Raw genomic sequence first — 23,622 nt, 5'->3', positions numbered from 1 at the left:
CTCCAAAGAGACAGGACCAGGGCAGGTGAGAGCCAGATGGGCACTGGGTGACTGTGTCACACTGACAAAAATAACTATACACAGGCAAAGAAGATCCTAAGAGACCAAGAAGTGAAATGTCATCATAGGCCCTCTTTGTGCAAGCTTTCCAGGAGGAGCACAAGAAGCAACTAGATGCCTCAGTTACCTTCTCAGAGTTTTACAAAGAGAGCTCAAGAGGTAGAAGACCATGTCTGCTGAAGAGAAAGTAACTTTGAAGACATGGCAAATGCAGACAAGGCAGTTCTAAAAGAAATGGAAACCTACATTCCTCCTAAAGGGGAAACAAAAACAAAGTTCAAGGATCCTGATGCACCAAAGAGGCTGTCTGTGCATTGGTGATGCTGCAAAGAAACAGAGAGAGACGTGGAGTAACACTGCTGCAGATGACAAGCAGCCTTAGGAAAAGAGGGCTGCTAAGCTGAGGAAAAATAGAGAAATTGCTGAAATAGCAAAATATGAAAATAAGTCTATGGGCAAAAAAAAAAAAGTCCTCAAAGCAGAAAACAAGAAAAAGAAGGATGAGAAGATGGAGAAGTAGAGGAAGATGAAGATGATGATGATGATGATAAATATGGATTCTACTTTTTTTCTCATCTCTAACATATTTAACCTCCCTGTACACAGCTCACTCCTTTTGAAGATAAAAAACTGAAAGGTAACGCTGCGTGAGACTCGTTTTTAAACTGTACGGTGTTCTTTTTCTGTATAGTTAACAACTATCAAATGTGTCTTCAGCTACCCCGGTCCTGGTGGCATTTTCACTACCTTTACAACTACCCTTGCCTGTGTGACAAGAGGGACAGGAATCGAAAGCAGGTTCTCGTGGGCACACAGTCTTTTCTTTTTTCTTTTTTTTTAAAAGATTTTATTTATTTATTTGACAGAGACACAGTGAGAGAGGGAACACAAGCAGGGGGAGTGGGAGAGGGAGAAGCATGCTTCCCGCTGAGCAGGGAGCCGGATGCGGGGCTCGATCCCAGGACCCCGGGATCATGACCTGAGCTGAAGGCAGACGCTTAACGACTGAGCCACCCAGGCGCCCCCACACAGTCTTTTCATCTTCAGTTGTTTCTAACATGTCTTATATAAATTAGTTGTTGGTCTCCTAACTGGATGCCACTTTACAATCACAAAAAACTTACATTTGCTTCATTAACATTCTAAATACTTCTGGATAAAATCAATTTTCTTATTAGAAAACAAAAATCATACCTTTACTAAAGCTATATTTTACCTTAGATAATGCTGTCTTATACACAAAACACATTCTTTTAAAACTTATATTTTTAAAAACAATTTATTTCACACGTAGTTACTTAAAACCTTAGGACGGTTTGTTTGTTTTAAAGTAGAAGCATGTCTTTCACAGTAAGATAGTGATTTGTTCTTTGAGGAATTTTATTTTAAGGTTCTTCTGTAGCTGGATTGTGACACAGCTTTGGCTTGTTGGGATTATTTTTCAGGAGCCAATCAGCTAACCAAATCTATGGAAAAAAGAAAAAAACTCACAATAAACATTTAAATATATATACTATAAATTATAAATATATACTATGAATGATATAAATATATACTATATATACAACCTTATACTTTTAGTATAAATATCAATTTAAAACTTAGTTTTCAAAATCACTGAGAATGAGAAAATGACCATTAAAAAACTGAAACACTAAGTTTTACATTATGCAAGATTTTCAAGTATAGATCCAAACTGGAAAAGAAGTAAAACTATCTCCTTTTACAGATGACATGATCCTATATATATAGAAAATCCCAAAGAATCCACAAGCTATTATAACTAATAAATGAATTCGGTAAAGTTGTAGGTTAAAAGATCAACACAAAAATCATTTGTGTTTCTGGGGCGCCTGGGTGGCTCAGTCGTTGAGCGTCTGCCTTCGGCTCGGGTCATGATCCCAGGGCCCTGGGATCGAGCCCCGCATCGGGCTCCCTGCTCGGTGGGAAGCCTGCTTCTCCCTCTCCCACTCCCCCTGCTTGTGTTCCCTCTCTCGCTGTGTCTCTCTCTGTCAAATAAATAAATAAAATCTTTAAAAAAAAAAAATCATTTGTGTTTCTATATATCAGCAATAAACAACCCAAAAAGGAAAATAAGAAATCACTTCCATTTCAGTAGCATTAAAACAAAAAATCTAGGAGTACATTTAACCAACTTGTATACTGAAAACTCTGAAGTGTTGCTGAAAGAAATTTAAAGACCTGAGTAAATGCAAAGATAACCTGTGTTCATGGATACAAAGACTTAATACTATTTTTTTCTTTTTTTTTAAAGATTTCATTTTTTAAGTAATCTCTACACCCAAAGTGGGGCTCAAACCCACAACCCTGAGGTCAAACATCCTAATGCTCCACCGACCAAGCCAGCCAGGTTCCCTGAAAGACTTAATACTGTTAACATGTCATTACTACCTAAAGTGAGCTATAGATTCAATCCAATCCTTATAAAATTCCCAAAAACATTTTTGCAGAAATGTTAAAGTCAATCCTCAAATTCATATGTAATTTCAAGAGGCTCTGAATATATAAAACAATCATGAAAATGAAAAATAAATTTGGAGAATTTTCTAACTTTGTTCTTCCTTTTTTTTTTCATTTTTTTTTTTTTTTTTAAGTAAACTCCACCCAATGTGGGGCTTAAAGTTATGACCTGGAGCTCAAGAGTCACATGTTCCACTGACTGAGCCATCCAGGAGCCCCCTCTCATCCACTTTTAATCAGAGTATAAAATGGTATAACCACTACAAAATTTGGCAATATTTATCCAGATTAAAAAGGCACATATCAAACACATCAAAACAACATTCTTTTAAAAAAATAACATTATTTCTGACTCAGTATTTCTATTTGTAGGAATTTATTCTATAGGTATATGGTACACAGACATATGAATGAAGATATTGACTGTTGGCAAGTTCATAGTAACAAAAGAGTAGAAACAACCTAAACTACCATCTATATGTGACTAATTAATAAACTGTAGAACATCAATTCAAGAGAATGCCACGAGCTGTTCTTTTAAAACAGGGCAATTTTGTCTGTGGTGTTATTTAATAATTTATATGTTGAGTAAATAAGGTAAAGAGTATCAAATGGCATATTTAGTAGGTAGCATTTGTAAATGTACATGTTTTTAAGTATGCTTAGGGCGCCTGGGTGGCTCAGTTGGTTGAGCGACTACTGCCTTCGGCTCAGGTCATGATCCTGGAGTCCCGGGATCGAGTCCCGCGTCAGGCTCCCTGTTCGGCAGGGAGTCTGCTTCTCCCTCTGACCCTCTTCCCTCTCGTGCTCTCTCTCTTCTCTCTCTCTCAAATAAATAAATAAAATCTTTAAAAAAATATATATATATATGCTTATATATGTATAGATTTTCTCTGCTGAAAGGATATATAGAGCCTGCTAAGAGTGAATGACTCCAGGAAGTATAACTGAATGACCAAGGAACAGAAATGAGAATGAGAGTTACTTTTCATGATATATCCTTTTGTAATTTTTGAATTTTATACCATATTTAAATATTGCTTATTAAAAAAACTGTTCTAAATATTACTCAAAAAATTAATTAGAAAAGAAAGTTAAGGGCAAAATTTTTTTAGCTGTTCATATGTTTTGAATTATAATTCTACCTTTTAAATTTTTTTATTTTTTATTTTATTTTTTATTTTATTTTAAAGATTTTGTTTATTTCACGTTCTGCGTGGAGCACTGGGTGTTATGCACAATGAATCATGGAACACTACATCAAGAACTAATGATGTAATGTATGGTGATTAACATAACAATAAAAAAGATTTTATTTATTTGACAGAGAGAGAGGGAACACAAGCAGGAGGAGTGGGAGAAAGAGAAGCAGGTTTCCCGCAGAGCAGGGAGCCCCATGCAGGGCTCGATCCCAGGACCCTGGGATCATGACCTGAGCTGAAGGCAGACGCTTAACAACTGAGCCACCCAGGCGCCCCTTATTTTTTATTTTAAGTAGGCTCCATACCCAACATGGGGCTTCAACTCACAACCCTGAGATCAAGAGTCACATGCTCTAGTAGTAAGCCAGTCAGGCAGCCCTCTACTTTTTGATCTCTTTCCAAATGATGTAATCTCAATGTGTGAAAAGCCTTATACTCAAAGATGTTTACTGGGGCGCCTGGGTGGCTCAGATGGTTAAGCGTCTGCCTTGGGCTTAGGTCATGATCCCAGGATCCTGGGATCGAGTCCCGCATCGGGCTCCCTGCTCCTTGGGAGCCTGCTTCTCCCTCTGCCTCTCTCTCTCTCTCCCTCTGTCTCTCATGAATGGATAAATAAAATCTTTAAAAAAAGAAAATCAAAGATGTTTACTGTTACACTATTCATAATAGCAAACAACTCAAACAGCAAAAGAAGTATGGTAAGGGTAATAACAGAAATCACTTAACTATTAAAATAATCTCTATAGGGCACCTGGGTGGCTCAGATGGTTAAGCGTCTGCCTTCGGCTCAGGTCATGATCCCAGGGTCCTGGGATCGAGTCCCGCATTGGGCTCCCTGCTCCTTGGGAGCCTGCTTCTCCCTCTGCTTCTCTTTCTCTCTCTGTCTCTCATGAATAAATAAATAAAATCTTTAAAAAAAATAAATAAATAAATAAAAATAAAATAAAATAAAATAATCTCTATAAAATATATATTTAAATATAGTGATATTTGGGATGCCTGGGTGGCTCAGCCGGTTAAGCATCTGCCTTCGGCTCAGGTCATGATCCCAAGGTCCTGGGACTGAGTCTTGCACCGGCCTCCTTGCTCAGCAGGAGCCTGCTTCTCTCTTTGCCTCCTGCTCCCCCTGCTTGTGTGTGCTCTTTCTCTCTGACAAATAAATAAAATCTTAAAAAAAAACTAAATATAGTGATATTTATGGGATATATGTTTAAATATAGTAATAGAAATTAAAAAAATAAAACCTGAGCAAAGAAAAAACAGGACTGGAAAAGACAAAACAATAATAGCAGTTAATATTGGAGCACGTATGCACCAGACACTCTAAGAATTTTACATGCATTCATACTTCTCGGTGTTTGTTTGTTTGTTTTTAAGTAGACTCCACGCCCAGCGTGGAGCCCAATGAGGGGCTTGAACTCAGAACCCTGAGATGAAGAGCTGAACCGATATCAAGAGTCAGATGCCTAGGTGTTCGCAGCCGCCGCCACGCTGCCGTCGCTCGCCAACGCCAGCGCCGCCTCTAGCTCGCCGAGCTCCAGCCCAAGGAGAAGGGGGGTAAGTAAGGGAGTTTCTGTACCATGGCTCGTACAAAGCCGACTGCCCGCAAATCGACCGGTGGTAAAGCACCGAGGAAGCAACTGGCTACAGAAGCCGCTCGCAAGAGTGCGCCCTCTACTGGAGGGGTGAAGAAACCTCATCCTTACAGGCCTGGTACTGTGGCACTCCGTGAAATTACACGTTATCAGAAGTACACCGAGCTTCTGATCTGCAAACTTCCTTTCCAGCGTCTGATGGGAGAAATTGCTCAGGACTTCAAAACAGATCTGCGCTTCCAGAGCGCGGCTATTGGTGCTTTGCAGGAGGCAAGTGAGGCCTATCTGGTGGGCCTCTTTGAAGACACCAACCTGTGTGCTATCCATGCCAAACGTGTCACAATTATGCCAAAAGACATCCAGCTAGCGCGCCGCATACGTGGAGAACGTGCTTAAGAATCCACTATGATGGAAAACATTTCATTCTTTAAAAAAAAATTTTTTTTTTCTCTTCTTCCTGTTATTGGTAGTTCTGAACCTTAGATATTTTTTTTCCATGGGGTCAAAAGGTACCTAAGTATATGATTGCAAGTGGAAAAATAGGGGACAGAAATCAGGTATTGGCAGGTTTTCCATTGTCATTTGTGTGTGAATAAAGCATTAATGCAAGTCAAAATGTTTCAGTGAACACGTTTCAGCAGTTCAACTTTATAACAATTATAAATAAACCTGTTAAAATTTTTCTGGACAATGCCAGCATTTGGATTTTTTTAAAACAAGTAAATTTCTTATTGACAGCAACTAAATGGTGTTTGTAGCATTTTTATCATACAGTAGATCCATCCATTCGCTGTACTTTTCTAACTGAGTTGTCCTACATGCAAGTACATGTTTTTAATGTTATCTGTCTTCTGTGCTGTTCCTGTAAGTTTGCTATTAAAATACATTAAACTATAAAAAAAAAAAAAGAGTCAGATGCCTAACAAACTAAGCCACCCAGGTGCCCTCTCATACATTTTTACATTTAATCCTAACAATATCCCTATTATGTAAGCAGGTACTAATCTATTTGCATTTTACTGATGAGAAGAGAAAAACTCAGAGCTTAGAGGTCTGGAGTCAGAGCTGAATCTAGGCAAGATGATTTCAAAGACCATATCTAGGAAATGGAACCAGGGGTATCTTTTTCTTTTCTTTAACTTTTCAGTAGTATCAGGTTTCTTACGAAGTAAACATATGGTATTGTCACAATGAAAAGGAGTTATTAAAGAAATAACCTGCCTAGGGGCACCTAGCTGGCTCAGTCAGTAGAGTGTGTGACTCTTAATCTCGGGGGTCATGAGTTCGAGCCCCACATTGGGTGTAGAAATTATTTAAAATAAATAAAAAGAAAAAAAAAGAGAGAAATAACCTGCTTATCTTTTGTTTTTGGTAAAAGTGACAAAGTTAGTAGGAGAGATTAAATCTTTTGTCTTCCAAAGGCGATTCCCTTTCAGAATGGTAACAGAAGCTGGAGATACTATTTTGTCAGGGCTGGTATTAACCTTCCCTGAGGTGACTGGCTGGCTCAGTGGGAAGAACATGCCACTCTTGATCTTGGGGGTTATGAGTTCAAGCCCCATGTTGGGCATAAAGCTTACTTAAAAAATAAATAAATAAATGAAATAACTTCCTTGATTATCTCTGAATCTTCAAACGAGTGGGAGTACCTGTAAGGAAGGAGCAAGGAAGACATTTGGCCCTGGACACCATCCTAGTTTCTCCCACCCAACTATTCTTCCACCTGACTGAGCAATGTTGAAGTATCTAGGGATGTGAATAAATATGTTTGCTATGAAAAAAAATTAGATGTCATTAAAAATAAAAATATCAAACAAAATTCAAGTATGTATCTAATTTTATCATTTGATTATATAAATTATACCCCAATACAATGATCTGTATTTGAAGGCCGCAGTAACTGAAAATGTATTTATTTTTTAATTTTTTTAAAGATTTTATTTATTTATTTGCGAGAGAGAGAATGAGAGAGAGAGAGCATGGGGGGGGAGGGTCAGAGGGAGAAGCAGACTCCCTGCTGAGCAGGGAGCCTAAGGCAGGACTCCATCCTGGGACTCCAGGCAGTCGCTTAACCAACTGAGCCACCCCGGCGCCCCGAAAATGTATTTAGAAACAATGGTTTTTTGTTTTTGTTTTTGTTTTGTAGGAACAGTATTCTTTAAGAGTTAAAATACAGCAGGGTGCCTGGGTGGCTCAGCTGGTTAAGTGTCTGCTTTCAACTCAGATCATGATCTCCGGGTCCTGGGGTAGAGCCCTGTGTCTGACTCCACACTCAGCAGGGAATCTGCTTGAGGATTCTCTCTCTCCCTCTGCCCCTTTCCCAGCTCATGCGTTCTCTCTCAAATAAAAAAAAAATCTTAAAAAAAAATAGTTAAAATATAGTAAGAGAATAAGTAATCAAAAGTTATACTTAAGTATCTAAAATGTATATGAAATAGTTTTTAAAATGCTCTTAATATTTCACTGTTTCAAAAAATATAATGTTTTAAATATGAAAACTATAGACAATTTCTTTAGTGTGAATAAAAAGATTTCTTACAAAAGGATCTGCTGGTTTCTCCTTACAAAGTACTGTGAGTCCTTCAAGCAGAGTTGGTGTTACATATAAATTTAAATAATCCTTAGCAGCTTGTCCAACTGGAATGGGTTCAATAATCACTGCAAAGACAAATGTATTCCAATTAAAACCACCACAAATGATGAAATATTATATAATCATTACAAAGAAAGAAATTTTAGTGGATAATACTTATAAAGGCTTTTTTTGTTTTGTTTTGTTTTTTACAAAAAGGAAACAACTAGATACGTAGCATAGTTTGTTCAAAAACACACAAGCACACACAGAGAAATAATAAGACCACGTAAGACTGGCAAAAAAATGTATCAAAACACTAAGATTGATCATGTATAAGATTCTGATTATGTTTTCTACTACATCCTTGTCTGCATTTCCATTTCCATATTTTTTACAGTACATATTACAATGGACAATGTCATGAAAAAGAAAAATATGAACAACATGTAAAATTTAGGAGATTAATTGATTTCAACAATTAATTCCTGCTGACAAAATAGCAGGCATTTTACAAAGTGGTATGGATAGAACAGTGAATAACATGTAGTTCTTGCTCTCTTATAAACTACTGAATATACACATAAAACCTATTTCTGTGTGTATAGTATATATTACATTCCTGTTATTTTTCAGGTTTTTTTAAATTATTATTTTTCAGGTTTTTAAATAAATTATGTAAGATCTAGGAAAATTTTAGTCTTTTTAGTCTTGTTTGAACACTATGTAGGTCAACCAGACTTGCAGTACAACAAAGAATCTATTTATATGAGAAAGAATATATTTTATAAGTCTTAGTAAGTCTTTTGAGGTTGACCTCAATCAATGGGCAACTTTTGATAAAGATGAGAATGTGAAGCTCCTGGACTCACGTGTTCAGATTTAAATCGTCACTGGCCCAAGGAAAAAGAAGGTGGGAAGACAGATTTCTGTATGCCCAGTGTATGGGCTCAGTCTTTTTTTTTTTTTTTTTTTTAAGATTTTATTTATTTATTTGACAGAGACACAGCGAGAGAGGGAACACAAGCAGGGGGAGTGGGAGAGGGAGAAGCAGGCTTCCCGCGGAGCAGAGAGCCCGATGTGGGGCTCGATCCCAGGACCCTGGGACCATGACCTGAGCCGAAGGCAGACGCTCAACGACTGAGCCACCCAGGTACCCCCTGGGCTCAGTCTTAATGAGACAACTAACAATGAGAGTCCTTTGCCAGGATGCCAAGAAAAGCTAGGAAATGTCTCAAAGGACTTGAGTAAAAGGTTCCTTTCCTATTAGTCTCATTATAGCACTCTTTTTTGTACTGATCACTGTAATAATTTTTATTTTGGTTACACAAATATTTGTCATCTGTCTCTTCTACTCTTTCAGTTCCATGAAAGTTAGGACCACATTTATTATGTTCACTCTACCCTGTAGCCAGGCCCTTTGTAATATTTAAAAATGAAAATTGAGGGGCCCCTGGGTGGCTCAGTCAGTTAAGTGTCTGCCTTTAGCCCAGGTCATGATCTCAGGGTCCTGGGATTGAGCCCCATGTCGGGCTTCCCACTCAGTGGGGAGTCTGCTTCTCTCTCTCCTTCTGCCCCTCCACTCGCTTGTGCTCTCTCCCTCTCTCAAATAAATACAATCCTTAAAAAATAAAAATGAAGATGAAAATTGATTATTGCCATTCCCATCCTTAAAAAGCTTCATTGGTTCCTCACTGCATTTACAGTCAAGATAGAACTCCATACCACAGCCCACAGAACTCTATACATGTAATCTCCACTTACCTCCCCAACCTCATATTTATCTTCCTCTGATCTTTGTTTATACAATGTGTCATGTTCTTTCTTTCTCATGACTTGAGAGAGACATGCTGTTCCATTTGCTAGAATGTTCTTCCCTGGATCTCACGTCACTTCCTCAGTTGGGCCTTTCTTATCATAGAGTCTCATAATACCCTATAATTGCTTTGTATAGCACTTACCACACAGTAACTACACAGTCATAACTGTACCATTATTTGGCTAATTATTGTTTAATGGCTATCTTCTGAACATTAGATGTAAACTCCAAGGGAGCGGGGACCTCATCTATTTTTTGTAATTTTACTAAAAAAATTGAGGTATATTCACATATAATAAAATTCACTCACTGAAGTATACACTAAATTTTTAGTAAACTTGTAGTTTTGCAATCAGTACCACAATCCAGTTTTAGAACACTTCACTACCCCAAAAATATTCCTTGTGCTTATTTGTGATTTCCCACTCCCACTCCCACCCCTAGCCTTTGGCAAGCACTGAGCTTCTATTTAAAGATTTGCCTTTCCTCAAACCATGAGAGACTATGGACTCTGAGAAACAAACTGAGGGTTCTAGAGGGGAGGGGGGTGGGGGGATGGGTTAGCCTGGTGATGGGTATTAAAGAGGGCACGTTCTGCGTGGAGCACTGGGTGTTATATGCAAACAATGAATCATGGAACACTACATCAAAAACTAATGATGTAATGTACGGTGACTAACATAACATAATAAAAAAAATTTGCCTTTCCTGGATATTTCATATAAACAGATCATGTATGTTGTCTTTTGTGCCTGGATTCTTTCAGCATTATGTTTTGAGTTTTTTTTTTTTTAAGATTTTATTTATTTATTTGAGAGAGAGAATGAGAGAGAGAGCACATGAGAGGGGGGAGGGTCAGAGGGAGAAGCAGACTCCCTGCTGAGCAGGGAGCCCAATGCAGGACTCGATCCCGGGACTCCGGGATCATGACCTGAGCTAAAGGCAGTCGCCCAACCAACTGAGCCACCCAGGCGCCCCAATGTTTTGAGTTTCATCCAATGTGTAGCATGTATCAGTAGTTTGTTCCTTTGAATTGCTGAATAGTATTCTATTATACGGCTATACAACATTTTGTTTAACCATTAATACATAGTCGGATTTTTTTCTAGTTTTTGGCTGTACTAAATAGTGCTGCTATAAACATTCACATGTGTCTTTATGTAGATTTATGTTTTCTTTTCTCTTAGATGGGTATATTCTAAGAGGAGTGGAACTGCAACAGAGTTACATGGTAAGCATACATTCAACATTTTAAGAAACCACCAAACTGTTTTCTAAAGTGGCTTTATCATTTTCCAATAATGTATGAGGATCCCAGTATCTCTTTATCCTTGCCATTATTATCCATTGTAGTGGGTATGAGGTGGTATCTCATTGTGGTTTTTTTGTTTTGTTTTATTTTAACTCATTGTGATTTTAATTTGCATTTCCCCAGTGATTATGTTTTAATACTTTTTCATATTTTTATTAGCCATTCATGTATCTTGTGAAATGCTTATTCAAAACTTTTGCCTGGTTTTTGTTTGCCTTCTTTTTACTGAATTAATTATAAGAGTTCTTGGGCGCCTGGGTGGCTCAGTTGGTTAAGCGACTGCCTTCGGCTCAGGTCATGATCCTGGAGTCCCAGGATCGAGTTCCGCATCAGGCTCCCTGCTCAGCAGGGAGTCTGCTATCTCCCTCCGACCCTCTTCCCTCTCGTGCTCTCTATCTCTCATTCTCTCTCTCTCAAATAAATAACTAAAATCTTAAAAAAAAAAAAAATCATAAGAGTTCTTCATAAATCCTAGATAAAAGTCCTTTATTTCATATGATTTTCAAATGTTTCCTACCAGTCTGTGGTTAATCTTCTCAATATTTTTAATGATGGCTTTTGAAACATAAAACATACAAACTTTTAATTTTGATTTATCAATATTTTCTTTTATGGATCATGCTTTTGATATCATTTGCAAAAACCCTTTGTCCAACTCAAGGTCATGAAGATTTCCCATGTTTTCGTCTAGATACTTTTAGCTCTTATGTTTGTTGTTACATTTTGTATGGGGTATGAAACAAGATCTGAGTTCTTTCTCTTTTTTTGCATGTGGATATTCAGTTGTCCTAGCACCATTTGTTGAAAAGATCACCCTTTCGGGCGCCTGGGTGGCTCAGTTGGTTAAGCGACTGCCTTCGGCTCAGGTCATGATCCTGGAGTCCCGGGATCGAGTCCCACATCGGGCTCCCTGCTCAGCAGGGAGTCTGCTTCTCCCTCTGACTCTCCTCCCTCTCATGCTGTCTCTCATTCTCTCTCTCTCAAATAAATAAATAAAATCCTTAAAAAAAAAATAAAAAAAAATAAAAAGAAAAGATCACCCTTTCCCCATCAAACTGTCTAGGCACTTTTGTTGAAAGTCAACTGACCATAAATGTAAGGATTTATTCCTAGATTCTCAATTCTCTTTCATTGATCTATATGTCTAGTATAATACTGTCTTAATTATTGTGGTCTCATAGTTTTAAAATAAGATTAGTGGAAGTTCTCCATCTTATTTTTTCTTTTTAAAAATTGTTTTAGCTTGCCTAGATCTTTTGCAATTCCAGATAAATTTTAGAATCAGCTTGCCAACTTCTACATAAAAGAATGTATGGATTTTGATAGGAAATGCATCAAATTAATTGATCAATTTGGAAAGAACTGCCATCATGACAATATTGACTACTCTAATCCATCAACATGGGACGTCTATCTATTTTAGTCTTTCACTTCTCTCAATAATGTTTTATGCCTTTCAGTACGTAAGAATTGTACTTCTTTTGTTAAATTTATTCCTAAGTATTTTATTATTTACTTATGTAATTCTAGTATAAGTAACATACAGTGTATTATATTAGTTTCAGGTATACAACAAGGTGATTCAATAATTTTTTTTTAAGATTTTATTTATTTATTTGACCAGAGAGAGAGAGAGAGCAAGCTCACACAAGCAGGGGGAGTGGTAGGCAGAGGGAGACACAGGCTCCCTGCAGAGCGGAGAGCCCAATGTGAGCCTCGATCCCAGGACCCTGGGATCATGACCTGAGCCGAAGGCAGACGCTTAACGACTGAGTCACCCAGGCGCCCCGTGATTCAACAATTCTATACATTGCTCAGTGTTCAAAATAAGTGTACCCTTAATCCCCTTCACCTATTTCACTCATCCCCACCCAGCCACCCTCTGGTAACCATCAGTTTGTTCCCTATTTTTAAGAATCTGGTTTATGTCTCTTTTTTTATTTTGTTTTGTAAATCCCACCTATGAGTGAAATAGTAGTTATTTTTGATGCTATTGTGAATGAAATTATTTCCTTAACTTCATTTTTGGATTGTTTCTACCTCATCTTCTTCTCTAAAAAAAAAAAAAAGATTATTTGAGGGGCGCCTGAGTGGCTCAGTTGGTTAAGCATCTGGCTTCGTCTCAGGTCATGATCCCAGGGTCTTGGGATCCAGCCCCGTGTCAGGCTCCCTGCTCAGCAGGGAGCCCGCTTCTCCTTCTCCTCTCTGCTCAGGCTCTCTATGGCTATCTCTGTCTCTCTCTCTCTCTCAGATAAATAAAATCTTAAAAAAAGAAAAAAAATTATTTGATATTTGAGAGAGAGAAAGAGTGTGTCCCTGAGCAAGCAGAGGGAGGGTCAGAGGGAGAGAGAGAATCCTGAAGCAGATTCCCTGCTAAGAGCCCAACATAGGGCCCGATGCCACAACCCTGAGATCATGACCTGAGCCAAAATCAAGAGTTGAACGCTTAACCAGATGAGCCATCCAGCTGCCCATCTACCTCATCTATTTTTGCCGATCATTCATTATTTGTCTCTAGCAACCAGGGCTGGATGAATTAATGTGAAAATAAGGTTTTCATGTTTCTTACACAGATGAACTTTCATGGCACTTTAATGACATTTGTAGTTTATACATTACATTGTATACTTATTTTTATACATTTTTAAAATATGATCATCTTGAGAGCAGGGACATATTGTTATTCATCTTTGTATTTCTGGCACATAGTAGGTAATTCAATAAATTTGTTGAAGGAATGGAATATAGCAAAGCTTTGAATTAGCCATCTCTGTTGAAAGGGAAGGGTAAGGACACTACATTTTTTCTTTTTTTTTTAAATATTTTTATTTATTTATTCATGAGAGACAGAGAGAGAGAGAGAGGCAGAGGGAGAAGCAGGCTCCCAAGGAGCAGGGAGCCCGATGTGGGACTCGATCCCAGGACTCTGGGATCATGACCTGAGCCGAAGGCAGATGCCCAACCATCTGAGCCACCCAGGCGCCCAAGGACACTACATTTTTTCAAGGGTTAGGAACATGTCTGAATATCTTTATGACTTGCTTGAGTGAATCATCATATAGGGTTTTGCAAATAGCTCTTGACTGACTGCTAAGCAAGAGAGAGCTCATATCCCAAACTCTGAGAATTTACTCCAAAGAACTTCACATTCTCACAGCAAAAGATCTGTAATGTGGTAGGTAATTAATCAGTTATATTTATCCTACAACTGCTGCTTCTCAAATGTCTAATTATATCTCTTAAACTCATGTCTAGAGGACAAATTAGTGGGTAAAATCAAAAGCAATCTAAAATAACAGTTTAGGGCGCCTGGGTGGCTCAGATGGATAAGCGTCTGCCTTCGGCTCAGGTCATGATCCCAGGGTCCTAGGATCGAGTCCCGCATCGGGCTCCCTGCTCCTTGGGAGCCTGCTTCTCCCTCTGCTTCTCTCTCTCTCTCTCTTTTTCTCTCCCTCTGTCTTCCATGAATAAATAAATAAAATCTTTAAAAAAATAAAATAAAATAAAATAAAATAACAGTTTAGGTATATAACCCTGTGAGTAAGAATAGCTTTTAAAAAAAGGACTAGAGAAAACAAAACAATAATAGCAGTTAATATTTGAGCACATATGCATCAAACACTAAGAATTTTACATGCATTTATATATTCAACCCTAACAATATCCCTAACTAGGTAGGCAATACTAATAATATTTGCATTTTACTGAAAAGAAGAGAAAAAAACAGAGAGAGGTTAGATGTCTGGAATCAGAGGAAAATCTAATTCACTGGGGTGCCTGGGTGGCTCAGTTGTTAAGCATCTGTCTTCGGCTCGGGTCATGATCCCAGGGTCTTGGGTTCCGGCCCGCATCGGGCTCCCTGCTCCGCGGGAGCCTGCTTCTCCCTCTGCTTCTCTCTCTCTCTGCCTCTCCCTCTCCCTCTCTCTCTCATGAATAAATAAATAAAATCTTTAAAATAAATAAATAAATAATAAATAAAATCTTAAAAAAAAGAATCAGGACTTTTAAATCTCAAGACAGATTTCAGTTTTCTTTGAATAAATCATCAGTAGAAAATACTGAGGAATAGGCCTAAATGACTTAAGAGAAAAGTAACAGGCCAAAAAAATATTTAAAGCTTCCCAATGCTTTACATCTTTTTCTTTATAACAGAAATCACCAAATTTTCTTCTGAATCTAAAAATACTATTGAGAACAAACTAAAGGGGCGCCTGGGTGGCTCAGTCGTTAAGCGTCTGCCTTCGGCTCAGGTCATGGTCCCAGGGTCCTGGGATCGAGCCCCGCATCGGGCTCCCTGCTCAGCGGGAAGCCTGCTTCTCCCTCTCCCACTCCCCCTGCTTGTGTTCCCTCTCTCTCTGTGTCTCTGTCAAATAAATAAAATCTTAAAAAAAAAAAAAAGAAAAGAAAACAAACTAAAAACCTCAATGTTATTCCTTACTATGCCCACTTCTAGAAGGTTTACAACTTCCATAACAGGATGGAAACAAAAACAGGCCTGAGACTTACTAATTTCACAACTGCATAAATATTCATTAGACAAACAGTAAAGAGAAAAAATGGGAAATCTATCATAATTTCCAAGGGAGATTGTTTTTTTCATGTGTAACAAACTTTACTGATGCATTAGGAGGAACTTAAGGAATTGCAACAAAGGAGAAGAGAAACCCTAAACATGGCTAGTCTAAGAGAAGAGGAAAAAGTAAACTCTTCTCAAAAGATTCCCTACAGGACACAATTTAGTTTCTGAGGGAAATACTGAATTTTCCATTCTTGGCCTCAAGTTTGTAAGTAACTATAACTTCAAAATATGACAAAATATATTGGAGAAAAACCCTGTTATCTTCCTTCCCAGGTACATCACCCAAATAAAAGAGAAAGCAAACAACAGGGAGATGCACTTGACTAAATTACTCATTGGTAACTCACCTTTAGGAAACATGAATCGAATTTCTCTTTCCGCTGCAGCAAAATCATTGCTCCCATGAAGTGCATTCCTTAGGTCATCTGTGCCATAAATTGCCCTTAGACTAAAAGTGAGTTAGAGATGATGACCATCCAATGTGATATCCTTTCCTTACTCTTTACATATGCGTTCTACTTAGGAATTTTAGAGAAGCATTGCCACTTCTCACATACGGAAGTTTTAATCTATTTTGAATTTAAGCTTAAATCTACCTAGATGAGGGTCAAATATATTTAAATCTGCAGGAGGGATACACTGGGAAACAGGAGTTCTTTGGGTGAAGAGGAGGTGTTGTTTTGTGAGAAGTGAAAAGGCAATGTATGTTAAAAAATGCAAGAATTCAATGTCCTCGCGTTTCCAAATTTTAATGATAGTGCTAAAAATCTGTTTTTCTGGCCTTCTATTACCAATATTATTTTTAAAAGCCATGCCAATTTTCCTATGAAAAATCCTACTTCAGGGGCAGTTTAATTCAAGGATGAGAGAAGAATTAGGCTAATCAGAAGAATTAGGCTAAATCAGACATTCCCTGAGGCCTTTTGGGGTATATGGTATTAAGATGGACATTTAAATAGCTAAAATGTAAAACTGACCCCATCCCCATCCCAACCAAAAAACAAAAAGTTGACTTAGAAAAACTTTCAAATGAAAAGAAATCAGTTTTGGGTTTTATTTTGTTTTGTTTTGTTTTGTTTTCATTTTTATACTTGGATTCCATTTTTCCCCCTAGGAAAGTTACCTGTCTGGGTGAGTCTCTTTAGCTACTAAGGTATTACTTGGTCCCAAAAGTTCTTTCCAGTAAGAGATGGCTTTATGTCTAGCTAATATCATGGCAACAAGTGGTCCAGAACTCATGTAAGCTGTTAAATTGGGGAAAAACATTTTCCCATACTGTTCCACATAAAAGTTACTACAGTGCTCAGGGCTGAGATGGAGTTTTCTTCTCTATAAGAGAAACAAAGTCAACAAAAGTATTTAAAATGACAGTTCAATAATAACTCATTAAGTCATTAATAACTTGAAATTCATACAAATCTGATTATAAATGTAAGATTTTTATATTACGAAGAAAGGGAGATATAAAGTTAAATGTAGGCTATAAATAAACTTCTCAAAGTTATTTAACCAACTCTCGTGCGCTGTTGATGTGAAGGTAAACCCATGCAGCCACTGTGGAAACCAGTATGGAGGTTCATCAAAAAATTAAAAATAGAAATACTATATGATCCAGTAATTCCACTACTGGTTATTTACCCAAAGAAAACAAAACCACTAATTCAAAAAGATATATGCACCCCTACATTTACTGCACCATTATTAACAATAGCTGAGACATGGAAGCAACACAAAGATCAATCTACAGATAAGTGGATAAAGATGTGGTATATAAATACAATGGAATATTACCCAGCCATTGCATAGAAAGGAATGAGATCTTGCCATTTGTGACACTATGGACGGACCCAGAGGGTATTATGCTAAATGAAATAAGTCAGACAGATAAAGACAATTACCATTTCATTTATATGTGGAATCTAACAAGAGAATGGACAAACAAAAAACAGACTCTTAAATACAGAGAACAAACCTGTAGTTGCCAGAAGGGATGGTAGTGGGGGGCATGGGTGAAACAGATGAAGGGAATTAAAGGTAGGAACTTATAGTTACAAAATAAGTAAGTCACAGAGATGAAAAGCACAGCATAGAGAAGAGTTAATAATACTGTAATAATGTCGTATGGTGACAGATGGTGACCACACTTACTGTGGTAAGCACTGACTAAAATATAGAATTGTAAAAATCAGTATGTTGTACACCTGAAACTAATATACATTGCATGTTAATTATACTTAAGTTAAAAACAGCTATTTAACCTACTTAAGAAAAACTATCCCTATCCGGCAGCCTACTTCAATATATGGTTTGTTAATGACAAACTGAGCTTATCTCCTTCTTTAAGTAAAAGACTACTATCATCAACATTTTTATACTTTGTATACATTAAAGTAACAAAATTGGACTTCAGAATATTCCAAATTCATCTTTATCTATTTGTGATATTTTCCTATTAATTGTGAAATTTTCCTATATTATTTTAGGGAGCTGGTCTTATCGTGGTACTTAGAAATAATATACAGTATAATGATGCAGTAAACAAGTTTTTCTGTTGAATGTAAAAGTTGTGTAATCTTGGGCGCCTGGGTGGCTCAGTCGGTTGAGCGACTGCCTTCAGCTCAGGTCATGATCCTGGAGTCCCGGGATCGAGTCCCACATCGGGCTCCCTGCTCGGCGGGGAGTCTGCTTCTCCCTCTGACCCTCCCCCCTCTCATGCTCTCTCTCTCAAAAATAAATAAAATTTAAAAAAATTAAAAAAAAAAAGTTGTGTAATCTTTATTCTAGTTCTGCCATAAATATGTAGGTTCACTATGATCTTAAAATACTTGGTACTAAGTTTCTCAGTTTGAAAGAACATAAAATATTGAGGGCAAGTAAACATTATTTTCTTCACAAATGAGATTATACGAACGAATCAGTAAAAAATCACAGAAGTGAAACCAGCCATTCTTCTGATTAGAGATCATCCTTCTCTAAAAGCAGCTATGTGAACACTTCTTTTTTTTTAGATTTTATTTATTTATTTTGACAGAGACACAGCGGGAGAGGGAACACAAGCAGAGGGAGTGGGAGAGGGAGAAGCAGGCTTCCGGCGGAGCAGGGAGACCGATGTGGGGCTCAATCCCAGGACCCTGGGATCATGACTCTAGCCGAAGGCAGACGCTTAACGACTGAGCCACCCAGACGCCCCTATTTGAACACTATTAAAATATCATCCATTACTACTGTTTGTCAGTTCCACTAAAGGTGGATCATGAAGGAAAAGACTCAAGAAATAACAGAGGGATTCAAATTAGTCACCAAGAAAAACTTCTGGCTAGAATAAGGATGATGAGAATGGAGATAAGTTAGAAGGTCAAGGCTAAAAATCTCCATGATTAAGGCAGAAAGCTATCTTTCTAAAGTGGGTTAGATTTTCCTGACAGTACAGCATGAAATTTACCAAGTGACGTCTTAAGGCTCCTTCCAAAACAATCATGTGTCCTCAGGTTTCGGAAACCTGGCAAAATTGCTTGGTTTGTAGTGAGAAATCAAAACTGCCCAAAGCAAGAAATGGGAAGATGTTTACCTAGGTGGGTCAGCACTGTTGTAAACAGGCTATGCTGACAAATATAACATTCTCACCAGTCAAGGACCAGCTACTACAAAATAGGTGCTTGTATCTGTTCACATAATGAAATTCATATAGTCAAGAAAAACAAATTTGAGAAGTTACAAAACCACCTGATTTAGTATAATCCTTGATTCTATTACTTAAAAATAAGATGTGTCAGTATTTGTGATTCTTGGGCATACTGGTATGGGTTTTTTGGTTGCTGCATTAAAAAATAAAATTTCATCTGTTATAATGTAAGCCCTTATCACATGCCCCTTAACAAGCAAGGGAAGCCACCTTCTGTAGGTGTGCTGCCTAATGCAGCATAATTATAAACATTAAGAGCTCCTCTTAAGCTAAAATTGATGAGGAGCACCTGGGTGGGTCAGTCGGTTAAGTGTTTGACTTAGGCTCTGGTCATGATCTCAGAGCCCCCCCATCTGGCTCCAGGGGTTTGCTCTCAGCAGGGAGTCTGCCCCTCCCCTGCTCATTCCCTCTGTCTCCCCCCCCTCAAATAAATAAAATCTTTAAAAAATTGATAATGGGCGCCTGGGTGGCTCAGTTGGTTAAGCGACTGCCTTTGGCTCAGGTCATGATCCTGGAGTCCGGGGATCGAGTCCCACATCGGGCTCCCTGCTGAGCAGGGAGTCTGCTTCTCCCTCTGACCCTCTTCCCTCTCGTGCTTTCTATCTCTCATTCTCTCTCTCTCAAATAAATAAATAAAATCTTTAAAAAAATTGATAATAAATCAGTAATTCCATTGGTTACTTTAAAATTAGGTCGGGGCACATGGCTGGTTAGGCCAGTGGGAGATGCAAATCTTGGTCTCGGGGTTGTGAGTTTGAGCCCCATGAGGGGTGTGAAAATTGATTAAAAATAAAAAATTTTTATTTATTTGCCAGAGAGAGAGAGAGAAAGAGAGAGAGATTGCACACAAGCAGGGGGAGCGGCAGGCAGCGGCAGAAGTAGGCTCCCCGCTGAACAAGGAGCCCGATGTGGGACTCGATCCCAGGATCCTGGGATCATGACCTGAACTGAAGGCAGACGCTTAACTGACTGGGCCACCCAGGCGTCCCTAAAAATAAAATCTTTAAAAAAATTAGATCAGGTAAAATTTTTTGGAATTTGGGTGAATATTTTCACAAAGAGAAATAGTATTAAATAGTATCAGAAAAGGAACCATTAGTTTGTAACAAAGGAAAGACTGCCACCTACTGAAAGAATGCATCATTTTTCAGAAGGTTTTCCCTAGATGGCAACAAGAAAGCCTTAAGTTCAGGGGCACCTAGGTGGCTCAGTCGTTAAGCGTCTGCCTTCGGCTCAGGCCATGGCCCCAGGGTGGCTCAGACCATGGTCAGATGACAAAAAAGTTCTAGAGTTGGATGGTGGTGATGGCTGCACAATAAAGGAAATGTACTTAACACCGCTAAACTGTACACTTAAAAATGGTAAATTTTATGTTGTGTATATTTTATCACAATTAAAACAAAAGAGAAGCATACAATATACCAAAGCTTTCTTTGGTATGAAATTTACTGCTGCCTAGGGAAAGTGTTAAATATTAGTATTTAAACATTCTCACCAGTCAAGGACCAGCTGCTGCAAAATAGGTGCTTGTATCTGTTCACATACTGAAATTCATATAGTCAAGAAAAAGAAATTTGAGAAGTTACAAAACCACCTGATTTAGTATAATCCTATTATTCATTATTTAAAATTAAGATGTGTATTTGTGGGGCACCTGGGTGGCTCAGTCGGTTAAGCGGCTGCCTTCGGCTCAGGTCATGATCCCGGGGTCCTGGGATCGAGCCCCATGTCGGGCTCCCTGCTCAGTGGAGAGCCTGCTTCTCCCTCTCCCTCTGCCTGCCTCTCCCTCTGCCTGCCTCCCTGCCCGCCTCTCTGCCTGCCTCTCTGCCTACTTGTGCACTCTCTCTTTCTCTGTCAAATAAATAAATAAATAAATAACCTTAAAAAAAAAAAAGATGATCACAACCTTATAAAAAAAAAAGATGTGTATTTGTGATTGTTAGGCATATTTAACATGAGCTACTTAAGTTTTTCACTATTTTTAAAATATGAACTTCTAAAAAAACTTAAATAGGATACCTTTATCTTATTTGTATACTTCATCTAATTGTTTTTTCCCAAAATTTAATGGGTAATATACTTATAGGGATAGGAAATTCAAAACACTATAAAAGAGTATATACTGAAAAATTGCATTCCCATCCCTGTCCTAATCCACCCTGGTCTTCCTTGCTCTCAAATAGGCAACTATTTTTTAATCTCCTAGTGTTTGATTTTGCAAATACTGGCAAACATGAATATATGTTACTTTTTCTCTATCACAAAAGATTGCTATATACAGTTCTGCCATCTTGCTTTTTTCCATAACAGGACATGGAGAGGTTCCTCTTTTTTCATTTTACAACTAGTTGCATAGTATTCAATTTGATGGCTTCGTCAGTCTACTTAACAAATCCTTTTTTTTAAGCTTTTTAAAAAAGATTTATTTATCAGAGAGAAAGAGAGAGCGCGCGCACAAGCAGGGGGAGTGGCAGGCAGAGGGAAAAGCAGGCTCCTTGCCAAGCAAGGAGCCAGATGTGGGACTCGATCCCAGGACCCCGGGGACCATGACCTGAGCCGAAGGCAGTCGCTTAACCAACTGAGCCACCCAGGCGCCCCAACCCCTGTTTTCTTTTTAAAAACACTGACAAAATAGACAATATGACACTATACAAATATAAGAGAATGAAAAAACCTGGAATTCAAATAGGGATGGTACAAAAATATTCAAAATATTTCATTCTATTTGATAATCTTTAACAAGACTCGTTTTACATACATTTTCAAACCTCTACCAACTGCAGAATAAGGTTTTAAAACGTTGTTTTTAATAATTGAAAAAAAATACCAACAGTCTAAAGTCCATCAATTGAACAAGTAAATAAATTGTTCATTCACGGAAGGGAATATCACACAGAAGTGAGGAAGAATGAGGCAGATTCAGATGTAATAACGTGGAACGCCATCCGAGCAACTTTGTAAAGGAAGTCAAGGGAAGAAGACTGTCCTATTTTATGGCGGGGGTGGGGGCACTGTTTGAAATGCTTAGAAAACCCTGCAAGGACAGAAAGCATTAAGTAGATGCCTTTCCTTGGAGACTGAGACTTGGGTGGGAGAGCAGAGAAGAAAAAAGGAATTTTAGTTCTCATTTTATATTCTTTTGAAGTATAAAAAAAATTAAAACTAACATATATAACATTTATACTTAAAAGTTAAACCTAAGTTTAGTACTAAGTACTAAGGCACTAAATAGGTTAACATATTTAAGTACTTTTTTTTTTTAAAGAGGAAAGAGAGAAAAAAAACCATGATCATCATGCCCAAAAGTTACCTGAACAATGGTGAATCCAGATCTGAGAATAATATCTTGTATCTCCTCCTCTTTGTCAGCAATATCTGGTTTGATAATAGCCAGAGTTTTTTCTACATATATCTGAGGTGGGGGCATTGACATCTCCATTCTGCCTTTTCAGGGTACAATTTAGGGGATTCTCCACAGGTATCAACTGCAATGACATGCATCATCCCCACCCCAAATTTTAATGTAATTGTGATGAAGAACAGCATTATTACGCGCTTGATGTTATTAATTTACAGTTAAAAACCGCTGAATCTTTTTCTATAAGCAGTGTCTCAGTAATACGATGTTGGGGAGCCTGGCTGGCTCTGTCCGAGGAGCATGTGACTCTTGATCTCTGGGTCTCGTGGGTTCGAGCCCCAGGTTAGGTGTAGAGATTACACAAATAAACTTAAAAAAAAAATGCCATTTCTACTCTACGTCTAATTCATGCCCTTGGTTTTCCTAAGCGCTTTCGTTGAGGTACAGAGGCCAAAGGGCAGTCTGATGGCCTGGCCCTGGCATGGACTCTCGGGACTGCAGGTGAAGACCGGGTCAGCCACTCCGCAGCAACTTTCTACCCAGCGGCAGGGAAGCCGTGCCCCCGTCCCCGCCCCTCCTGGAAGACCACACAGAGGGTCTGGCCTGGTTAGAAAGCAGAATCCCAGGTCCCAGTGCCTTTCCAAGGCACACTTGCAGATATACCGGAGTACAGCCCTCAACTGCGTACTCACCCGGCGCCCGCTCCGCCCGGCCACCGCCGCTTGTTGCTAGGAGACCCAAAGCACAGTTCAGGGACCGTGGCTGCAGAGGGCCAATCCCAGCACAGTGCGTCACAGACTCTGGGTGGTTCCTTTCAATCAAGAGAAGGAGCCAGCCTACAGCCGTCTTTATTCCCCCCTGCCAATCTTAGAGCACCAGACGTTTTCCAACATTCTCATCTTATTTCACCCTCCTTGTCATTTAAAGGACGCTTCAATTTTTTTTTAAAGATTTTATTTATT

The 23,622-nt window shown here is 38.5% G+C and overlaps 2 protein-coding genes across 2 annotated transcripts; one reads left to right on the top strand and one right to left on the bottom strand.

Moving 5' to 3' along the window:
• Positions 1-1,004: 1,004 nt before the first annotated feature.
• On the bottom strand, positions 1,005-23,400 carry NME5 (NME/NM23 family member 5). The gene is made up of 6 exons (XM_025852276.2): positions 23,353-23,400; positions 22,613-22,787; positions 16,744-16,949; positions 15,968-16,068; positions 7,878-7,996; positions 1,005-1,526 (listed from the first exon to the last, which is right to left on the bottom strand). The coding sequence occupies exons 2-6, from the start codon at positions 22,739-22,741 to the stop codon at positions 1,446-1,448; spliced, it is 636 nt and encodes a 211-aa protein (XP_025708061.1). The 5' UTR covers positions 22,742-22,787; positions 23,353-23,400; the 3' UTR covers positions 1,005-1,445.
• Positions 5,220-6,048, top strand: LOC112808983 (histone H3.3A-like). Its single transcript, XM_025852277.2, has one exon. It carries the CDS (start codon positions 5,324-5,326, stop codon positions 5,732-5,734), a length of 411 nt encoding a protein of 136 aa, XP_025708062.1. The 5' UTR covers positions 5,220-5,323; the 3' UTR covers positions 5,735-6,048.
• Positions 23,401-23,622: the final 222 nt, after the last annotated feature.

The sequence above is a fragment of the Callorhinus ursinus genome, unplaced genomic scaffold (assembly GCF_003265705.2).
Source record: "Callorhinus ursinus isolate GAN/ISIS: 27379988/994484 unplaced genomic scaffold, GSC_fseal_2.0 scaffold83, whole genome shotgun sequence".
Taxonomy (NCBI): domain Eukaryota; kingdom Metazoa; phylum Chordata; class Mammalia; order Carnivora; family Otariidae; genus Callorhinus; species Callorhinus ursinus.
The sequence above is the reverse complement of the archived record's forward strand: the minus strand, read 5'-3'. Positions and strand labels throughout refer to the sequence as shown.